At 45.8% G+C, this 10,739-nt stretch overlaps 1 protein-coding gene across 1 annotated transcript; it reads left to right on the forward strand.

Moving 5' to 3' along the window:
- Window positions 1–1,243: 1,243 nt before the first annotated feature.
- LOC139639766 (ephrin type-A receptor 10) lies at window positions 1,244–4,682 on the forward strand (the record flags this gene model as incomplete). The annotated part of the gene is made up of 2 exons (XM_071513915.1): window positions 1,244–1,308; window positions 4,010–4,682. Coding segments are annotated over 2 exons (738 nt in total), but the record flags the coding sequence as incomplete, so codon positions are not given.
- Between the last annotated feature and the right edge of the window lie 6,057 nt (window positions 4,683–10,739).

Consider the following 10,739-nt stretch of genomic DNA (forward strand, 5'->3'; position numbering starts at 1 on the left):
TGCTTGTTAGACCTCACAGTGCCTCAAGGCTGTGGATGTTGGGAACAGCCAACACGAAAGCCTGAAACTCTCTGTGTGAGACATGAGGGGAGTAAAGGGGGGGGGGGGACATGGGGACGTTTAATACCAGCAAAATCCATTAAAAAATGAACTGATAATGCAACTCGCCATATGTCACTACAGATGTTGATTTTACTTTATAGATTAAGATTAATGCGTCGATGATGGATTTCGTGTACAGTATGCCTGCTGCATACGACTGAATATTAAACAACGGATAGTTTCAACCATGCAATCTGATTGGTCAAGGACATAACTGACGAGCTGTGCCTTCTGGGTTGCCATGGCAACATTGGTTGTAACCAGAGAACTACTTAACTATACTTTGGAGAAAAGTTTTCCACACCCATTACTGTGAATATGGGTACTTTGGTGAGGCCACTTCCAAAATAAACAAGAGATATATGAGTGGTACAAATATATTAAAAGCAGGGTGTGTTTTTTTTCTGGCAAGGTTTAGGTCTGGGTCCTTTATTTTAGCAGCTGCCTCTATTAAGCTTGAATCCAGTGAGCTTTCCCCTGCTGCACAGCTCTTGATCTGCATTTTATTGTGTCACTGTCCAAGGTCCTGAAACCAGACTCATAGCTCATTTCTGCTTCTCTTGTCCATGGTGCTGAAAAGAAAACAAATGGAACAAAGACCTTGTGCTTTTAAGTATTCTTGTTTTCTTGTCTGCAGCGTGGAAAGGGAACTGAGGGCATGCCTTGTCTCTCAGCTTGTTTTTAAAGCTCTACGGTCTTGTTTTGTCTCCGGTCCCTGGTGTGTTTTTTTCACTCTTGAAGCCAGAGGATGACGGAGAGCTCTTTGGCCTGCTTAATTCCTCAACAGATGGTATTAATTCACTTATTATCGAAGGATATGTTCACAAGTCTGCCTCAACATTAATGTCTCTTTTTTGTCGTTTGTTTTTTTGTGATTATCCCAAATCTAAAATGCCATGTCTCGCTTTCTTTGTTTGGAGTTAGCGTTGCAAATATAAGGGTCACTCTTTGTTTTTGTCCATATAAACTAATCTTTACTGCCATCTTGTCCTGCTGAGATGCACAAGAGCTGCACTGCTGACCCACTGATTTATACTGACAAGATAAAGAAAAAAGCAAAACAAGTATTATGCCACCTCAGCTGACCTCTAACCTAATTCTTGTCTGTTTTTTTTTCCTTTCCTTGTCTTTTTCTCTCCAGTGGTGCTGCTGAATTCTAAAGAGACTCAGGCAGAGCTGGGCTGGACATCATATCCCCCCAATGGAGTAAGTGTACTTCCTTTTTTCACTGTGTGTGTTTGTGTGTGTCGCTTTCTCTCTGCCTCGACCTTTCTCTGCTCTTTCTGTTCCTGCTTTTCTTTCTTTTCTCCACCCCCTCGCCCCCCCCTTCTCATCTCTCCCTTCTCCTTCTCTCCATCCCTCCCTCTCCTCTCCTCTCCTCTCCTCTCCTCTCCCTCTCTCTCTTTCTCCAGTCGGGGAGCTCATCATTATCATTAATCGATGGGGCTAATCCAGGCTAGGATACCGCAGCATCCAAACCAGCCACACAGATCTGCCGCCACAGATAAATGGTCCCCTTCCCTATCGATCGATTTGGCTTGTAAAAACCTTCGCGCTAAGTTATGACTGCAAGATAAATGCCAAAGCGGGGGCCCTTTTTAAAGAATCTGCCCATGCCAAAGCAGTTTGTCACCCACTTTCCACCTGGAGTTTGGCCTTTCCATGCACACACACACACACAAGATGTTCATTATAGGTATGCATTGTGAGTCGTGCGCGTACCAACACACATACGTGTGTGTGTGTGTGTGTGTGTGTGTGTGTGTTTGTGTAAGTGGGTGTATTGAATCAATGTCGAGTAGAGGTGGCTGGTGGACCACATGCAAAGCTGTAAATTCAGGATTAATAGACTTGTGTGATTCACCTACGAACTCCGATAGGGCTGGCCAAGAGAAAACGCACTGCGTCCTGCTTCATTTAGTCAATTTGACAATGGTGTAGTTTATCACATCACCATCACAGATAATATATTCTCACTGTCTAGTTTTGTGTGTGTGTGTGTGTCAGAGAGAGAGAAAGAGGAGGGGGGAGAGAGAGAGGGGAGGGGAGAAAGAAAGGGAGGGGGGGAGAGAAGGAGGTTTAGGGTGCAACTCACTTGCAAGTCTGTCAAGTCAGAGAGTGTCTCAATAATTCAAATGATGACATGAAGTCTTAATCACTCATCCATCAAAAGGGACTATGAAAAGCATAATATGTCAAAAAGTTTTCCCATGCTTTTGGTTTATATTGGAAATTCACTTCCTGAATGAATATAAATAATAGCTCTGGTACATTTTTACATGTTTAACTGACGGTTTTATCCAGAGTGAATTACAGTGAGTGCAACAGAATAAATTTAAAATCCTAGATCACCAACCATTACCATTACGTTTACAAGCTACCAATAGTAAGGGGTGCAAGTGTCATAGTGCTGTGACAGTATGCCTGTGATCCTAGTATGACCACAAGAGAGAAGTGCTTGGAAAAAAAAAAAGAAGAGAAGAGCAAAGGAGAGCGTTAGACACACAAACACAAAGTCGTGACCATCAGTCATCTCGCCTCTAACAGCCTCGGTCAGTACATGTACACAGATCTATTGATCCCCAATAATCAGATAAAACCACTTTATTCCGTCTGCATGTTAAGGTCAATATTACACCTAACTCTATATTCACAGCTCATCGGCACAGAGAATCCTAATCAATACAGGCATTTAATAATCAATGTTTCAGGCCCAGTCGATAAGGCATTTACACCAAGGATGTTGATGGGTAAAGCCATGGAGGCTTTATGAAGGCCGCTTCCACTTTGATGCCCCTCCAACCCTACATTCATCCCACTGCGGTTTATATATTGTTTTCTAAACCATTCCTTGTGGGCGTGGATTAACAGCACAGTAGCAGTGCAGTAAGCATTAGACCTGAACAATTAAATAAAAAATAAAAAAATCGAAATCGCAATATAAACTTCTGCAATTTCCAAATCGCAGAGGCTGCAGTTGCGTAAGAGAGGGGCGTCCAAAATGGATTAATAAACAAGGTGTCTTTTGTCTTTTGTTGAATCAAGTACAATATCGGTAAAAACCTTCCATCATACTCAAACTCAGCAAATCCTGCACACTGACATATTTATTTTAACAACATCACTTTTCTTCTAACAATTTTAAAGTTCTAAAAAATGTATGACAAGAAAAACTTATGATGATGTGAATCGCAGTTTAAATCGCAATTGCAATATTCTGTCAAATAGTCACAATTAGATTTTTTGACAATATCTTTCAGCCCTAGTAAGCATGTAGAAAGTGGGGCCTTTCTAATGGCTGCATCTGAATGGATGGGATGAAGCAGCAGAATCTGACAAATGTTGACTGCCAGAGGTGATTCTAAATCAAAATAAATTGTCCCATGGACCATTTTAGATCCCGACCAATAGTTTCAGAAACACCACATGATGACTGTGGATGCACAGTTTGTCATTTTCTCTGTGACGCTATTAGAGAATCATAATGCCACTGTTTTTCAGACACCCACACACCCACTCATCAGATTGTGTCATTAGGCTGTTAACCTGAGCTGACTGTATTCTTTGTCTCTGTTTTTCTTTTTTCTTTATCTAATTTTCTCTGTTACCTCCCACCCACCTCATATCACTTTCTGTTTTTCCTCCCTTTCCACTCCTCCATATTATCGCTTCTCGCCCTGCTGTCTCTTCCTCCACATTATTTCGACCTGCCATCACCCCAACCTCCCTCCCTCCTCCTTTCTCTCTTTTTTTGTGCCACCACTTCCCTCCCTTCCTGTCTTCCTCCTTTCCTCTCCCTCCCTCCTCATCTGTTGTGCTGCCACCTCCCCCTTGCCCCTCTTTTCTTCTTTCTTTCTCCACCACTTCTTCACGTTTCCTCCTCCTCTCTCTGCTTCCCCTCTTCCAGTGGGAGGAGATAAGTGGCGTGGATGAGAAGTACAAGCCCATCCGGACGTACCAGGTGTGCAACGTGATGGAGCCCACGCAGCAGAACAACTGGCTGCAGACGGGCTGGGTGGCGCGCCGCGGCGGCCAGCGCATCTTCGTGGAACTCCAGTTCACGCTGCGCGATTGCAACAGCATCCCGGGCGTGGCGGGAACCTGCAAGGAGACCTTCAACCTGCTGTACGTGGAGTCGGACCGGGACCTCGGGGGCGTGACCCGGGAGGACCGCTACACCAAGATCGACACCATCGCCGCCGACGAGAGCTTCACGCAGGGCGACCTGGGGGAGAGGAAGATGAAGCTGAACACGGAGGTGCGCGAGATCGGCCACCTCAACCGCAAGGGCTTCCACCTGGCGTTCCAGGACGTGGGCGCCTGCGTGGCCCTGGTGGCCGTGCGCGTGTACTACAAGCGCTGCCTGGCGACCGTCCAGAACCTGGCCGTGTTCCCCGACACGGTGGCCGAGGCGGCCTTCGCCACGCTGGTAGAGGTGCGCGGCGCCTGCGTCAACAACTCCGAGGTGGACACGGACAGCCCTCCCAGGATGCATTGCAGCGCCGAAGGGGAGTGGCTGGTGCCCATTGGGAAGTGCAGCTGCAGCGCCGGCTACGAGGAGGGACACAGCAGCTGTGAAGGTAGGAGATGGAGGGGTGGAGGGTGGGAAGTATGGATGGATGGATGGAAGGAGGCAGAAGACTAAAAATAGGGTTGTAGCAGCTGTGAACGAAAGGGAGGGAGGGAAAATGAGGGAGGAAGGGGTTGAGGAAGGAGGGAAGGAATGAGGGAAGGAAAGGAGACTGAAAGCAGGTGCAGAGCAGCTGTGAAGGTAGGAGAGGAGAAGGAAGGAGAGAGAGATGGAGGGAGGAAGGGGTTTTGATTTGATTACATTTAATTTAGGCTGAAAGTACAGTTGATGTTAAAATATCTTAACTCATGCGTATCTATATGAGAATAACATGAAATTATGAAACAATTCCATTGTATGATGAAGTGTACAGCAACGGAAAAGTAGGAGAGGTGGAGACGGATAAGGAAAAGATGTAAAGACAGAAGATGGAGGCAAGTTTGGGATGAAAAGTGGCGCTGTTAATGTAGGAAATAATATGAGGATATAGAGGGAAGAGAGAGAAAGGGATGGACGATATGAAGAGAGACATAGGAACTGTGAAGATAAGAAAGTGAGGAAGGAGAGGATAACTGTATGGGAGCAAGGTAGCAGAGAAAGAAGGAAGGACTGAAAAAGAGAAAGTGCTGTGAATGAGTGTTGAGACGAGAAGGCAGACAGTAGCAGAACAGAAGTGCCTTTCTCACTCATTTTCAATCCATGCTCGCTTTTGTTAGACACTGACAATGACATCCACGTCGAGGGCCTTTTTTCATCAATGGTGTTACACGGTTTCACGTTTAGGTCCAAGGAACGTTGTCACACTTGTTGTCATGTGAGGCGTGGGATGTGAACCTGAAGGCTGAGACGTCTGAGCTGCTTGGTGTGTGTGTGTGTGTGTGTGTGTGTGTGTGTGTGTGTGAGAGAGAGAGAGAGAGAGAGTGTGAACACAATGACTAATGTACTCTTTCCTCAGATGGCCATGTCTCACTGAGTTAAACACCAGAGCCTCACTTCTGACATTCGCATTTGGCCTAAATGGCCTGCACACGCACATGCACACCCACACACATGCACACACACACACACGCACACACACACACTTGCATAAGCCATTGTCAGTGTAAAGGCAGTGGGTGGCGTGTGGCGCTCTGCATTTCTGACGTAAACCGAGACGGACAGTATTTGGGTCTTTTGTCACAACCAATTGCTCATTCAGCGGTAACAGTTTGATCGCCTGACCAGCGCCGTCAGCTTTCACACGCCATCTTGGATCGTTGTGCAATGCGATGTGGGTGTTGTAGTCGGCGGACAGCAGACTGTGTGTGTGTGTGTGTGTGTGTATGGAAGGGGAGGCAGGGACGTTGTAATCTTGTAGGAGCGCTAAACTCCTTGTAGCGAGCTGACTCGGCTATTGCGGGGATTTGTCCTGGTAGATTGTTGCAATTGATTGTCGTCATTGTAAATGAGCTTCTCTACCACCAATGCAGTAGTCTTAGTGATTTTTTTCTTCTGGTGGTTGGTGTGTGTGTGTGTGTGTGTGTGAGAGAGAGAGAAAGAGAGAGAGTGAGAATGTGTACCGAGGGAGGTGAGCCAATTATGTATACCTTGTGGCTAAGACAGCATGAATGTTGGGTGGAGAATGGCCCACGGTGCGATTCATCACACACACACATACACACACACACACACACCATGATCATCCCTGTTCCCAGTGCCATGATTTACCAACCTACGCCTGCGTACAAATCTCAGACGCTACTCTATCATTGTATCACGATAGAGGGAGAAAGAAGAAGGTTTCTTTTTTTGTAATCTACATTCGGATATTGGGGAATGTGTTTTCCACTTTGATCTTATCGTGCCAATAAATCTTCTTAAAGTAATGAAATTCACAGGTAAAGAGAGACGGGGAGACAGGGAAATGACAGATATTTGAACTATTGTTCCTGTTGAATAGTCTTGCCAATAAAGTAATTGATTCCGATGAGAGAAAAGAAGACAAACGAGAAATGGAGACGGGCAGAGAGGAGATAGAGGAAGAAAGACAGGTACAGAAAGAGACGGAGACAGACGGAGGACCAGTACAAAGAGCGAGTAAGCTAAATGGAGGCGAATGTATGAAGTGCCATTGGAGTGAGAGGAGGGCAGAGGAGATGGGGCGATAGCAGAGGCGGCATGGGGGGAGAGATGGCTGAAGGCGGATGTAGAGCAACAGAGATAAGGAGGCTGTGCTGAGAAGGGGGGGGGGGGGAGAGAGACGGAGAGGGTGATGGATAAATGTACAGTACATTCAGAAAGAGAACAAAGGACAGAAAACAAGTGGGGGAGGGGAGAACGAGTGAGGAGGAGGCTGCAAAGGGATAGACAGATGAGCCCACAGATTGAAAAACACAAAGAGCCACAGAGAGAAACTAAGGTCAAGCTCGTTCCTCTCTCATTCCTCACATTTCTCTTTTATTTCTGCCGCTTTGGAAAGGCGCCGCATGTGCCTGGCTTTGTTTTAGGCAGAGCCCCTAAAGTTGAGAACAGTCCAGCTTCTTTTTTTTTTTTTTTTAGAGGAGCGATCATGATGTGGAACACTTTTTTTGTGAGACCACTAATCACAGAGAAGAGGCAGGATTTAACGGCTCGTAGGCAGCCAACAGTTTACGACAACAACAACGGCAACCAGAATGAAAATGGAGAAGGCATCAGTAAAAAAAAGTTGGAAGTAGCTGTTACTCTGATCATAAAGAGTCCACTTGCAGAACTTTGACTGTGCTGAGGAGTTTCTAGTTGTAAGTGTTTGAGAGTTGGACATAAGTACTGTTTACTGATAGTGTCAGTATGGAAACAAAGTGTGTGTTATGCAGCCTGCTTTTTCAAATTATCCACACAAGATGCAGTTAAGACGGCGCCTTTTCTATAGAAAAAAGCTGAATAGTGTGAGAGCACCTGAACAGAAAACTAGAAAAAGGGAACGGGGAAACTTCCGGCCTTGTGAAGGACGGACAGACAAAGCAACAGAGCCATCGAAAGCAAAGAAAGAGCTACTGGCATTGTGAAGAAACTGATGAAAGGCAGAGGCATAGTGGATTTCTATCAGTGACTAAAGTAGAAACATGCAGAATAGTGAGCTTCTAACAAAAGTAAAGGAAAATAAGTCATGAAAGGAGAGTCGGGCAAATGGAGACGCGTAGCCAAAGAGACGGGGAGACAAAGATGGTGAGCTCCAGTGACAACGATCGAGACAGGACGCCCCGGCAGAGAGAGAGAGAGCGAGAGAGAGAGAGAGAGAGAGAGAGAGAGAGAGAGAGAGATCATACGGCTGCTTTGTCGCTCCAGCTTCCCTGGGTACAGTATAGCGGGTAGCGGTGCGCTCCGCTGGGTGACAGGGCCTGTCATTTCCCCCCGCACTGGCCCGTAGTGGCTCATTTCTCTATTCAGCCGTAATGCCATGAATATGCAGCCCCAACTCCGACATCTCCCACTGCACCAGAGCTATTGATCAGCCGTAATGCTCCACTAAACTGAGGAATTAGGCTGGGACTCCTCACACACGCACAGGCTCACATATAGTGAGTGCCGATGCACACAAAAACACACACACGCGCATTGGGCACACTCTGGTACACACACACACACACACACACACTCGGGTTGATCACATTCTGTGTGTGGGAGAGAGGCATTGGGTCTCTCTGTACGCCTGGCATAAATGGATAGCGAGATAATAGGAGTGTGTGTAAGGGAATTTGAATTTCTGCATGTGCATAGCAATTACGCCTACGTTTGTGTGTGTGTGGAGGACATGCATGAGTGACAGGTGTGAAACATAATATAATGAATGTAAAGTAGACAATCATGGCACGACATAACACTAATGTTAAACTGATTTGCGTGTGTGTTTGTGAGCGTGCATGTTGCGTAAGTATGTCTTATTTACTCCTGGGTGTAAATGTGTAACTGAGTGCAGTGAGTGTCTCAATGCCAGTCAATACTATTGAGTAGCCAGTGAGCAGCTACTGATAATGGTGTAAGCAGGTAGTGTTGTGCAGTAGAGAAGAGGATTATTATCACACACAGACAATGTAATAGACACACCAGACCCAGGCAAACCAGGTTTACCTCAGATTACAGCACCTGCTACTATAATCTGCCTTGCTACATTCTCATTCAGTCTTTTCTGCTATTCCCAGAAAAAAATACTAATTATTAAATTGCAGCAAACAGACTGAAATTAGCCCAGCTCAGCAGCATACACACAGGGAACAGAAATTAAGTCAACGCAGTGCAAAAATCACAATACATACAGCGATCGAGAATTTTCGCAACAATTACCTGTAATTGATTGTTGAAGTATTATATGCGGGTGAAGCAGTTAAGACTCATGGTGAATGCAGTTTCTATTGGCAAACCTTCAGTGAGGCCTTACGATTAAAGCTTCTGGGAAACAGTGCAGTACAATAGAACATGCCCATTTGACCGTTTTGACCCACCGTGGTGCCAGTGATTTAAAACTCCATGTACATTATGATCGAATAAATTGAGTTGCAGTAAATACGATAGCTGAAATGAATAAATGAAAATAAAATCTTGCTGTAAAAGTGAATTAAAAACACTTAACCCCCAGTTGCTCCAGTTAAGCTGCTCAGTTTCCAAGAGTAGAAGAGTATGTATACTTATTCTAGTTGTGTAAGAGTGTTTATGAGACGCAGGATATTGTTGAAACTAGCGAATTGAGAAAAAAATGAGAAAAACAGGACATTAAAGGAGTGATGGATAGATACAGTAAAGCTGTAGAACCTCCATTTACTTACCTGGCTGTCAGCACCTTATGCTGTCTTTTGTGTGTGTGTGTTTGTGTTTTACGCACTTTGCTATTTTCTTCCTTGTCCCTTCATTCCCTCTTTGAGTCTCTCTTTTTTTCTGGCGTGCATGTGCGTACGCAGCATTGTTACTGTATAACTTGACCTTGCACGCATTCGCAAATCTGCATACAAGTGCACACAGGGACGAGCATGCATGGCCACACACACACTCCCTGCTCACATTATGAAATGCCGTCAGCAGGAATGGACCTGGGGAAAATAAATTATGTAATAATTCACCTCACAAATGCTGCATTTCGTGTGTGTGTGTGTGTCTATCATGCTTGTGAGTTCCATCCTGTTCTAATTAAGGCAGGCTGCTCTTTCTATATAATTACTGAGAGTGGCGCGTGCCTTCAGCAGATTCTCTTATTATCTCTGCCGTTTGCTGCTCCACAATAACGGCTCTAGGCGCCTTTCCTTCCTTTCTCTCCCTCCCTCGCTCCTTTCCTCCGTAATTTACTATACACCTTCTTCCACCTCCCCTTTCCCCCCCTCCATCTCTCCCTTTCTCCCCCCTCTGCTCTCCTTTATTTCCAGCACCCATTTCCCTACCCCCTGCTCACTTCCTATGCTGCCAAAGAAGTGTACACTTAATTTCTATCCCACTGATCTCAGCGGCGCTTGATGACTTCCTCCAACACCTCTGTTCCTGTGCCTTCTCTCTCCCCTCCCTCACTGCCTCTTCTTTTATCTCTCTTTCTTTCTCTCTCCTGTCTTTTATTTTTCCTCTCTTTTCATCTTTTTTCTCTTCATCGTCCTGTTTCTGTCTCTCCACCCGTCTCTCCTCGCCCCCCTGTAGGGACCATGTGGCAGGGTGAGGCGGGGTGAGGCAGGTTAACAGGCTGAGATCTGCCGGAGAGGCCGGGAGATTTATCTGCTGTGTGTGTGTGTGTGTGTGTGTGTGTGTGTGCATTCATGTGTGCCCAAGATTTGGCGCCAGTGCCCAATCATATGTTTCTGAACTGTCTCCCTCTGTTGCACTCATCTTCCCCTCTGTCTGTTTTCACTTCTTGTTGTGTCCTCATCCCCTCCCAGCTCTCTTTCTGTCTGATAGAAGTCTCCTCGGCTTTGTCTTTTCTTGGATTTTTTCCACTTTTGTTTTCTTGCACCTTCCTGTCCTCGCCCCTCTCCCGCTGCCTTGCGTTTCTGCAAAAGCTCCTCTCTCACAGACGCTCTCGCTTTCCCTCTCCCGGCCTTTGATTCTTCATTTATCCCCCTTCTCTCTTTCTGTC

Source organism: Centroberyx affinis, unplaced genomic scaffold, assembly GCF_046629955.1.
Source record: "Centroberyx affinis isolate AG114_WGS23_722 - 3 ecotype Tasmania unplaced genomic scaffold, CSIRO-AGI_Caff_v1 ptg007673l_1, whole genome shotgun sequence".
NCBI classification, from domain to species: Eukaryota; Metazoa; Chordata; class Actinopteri; order Beryciformes; family Berycidae; genus Centroberyx; species Centroberyx affinis.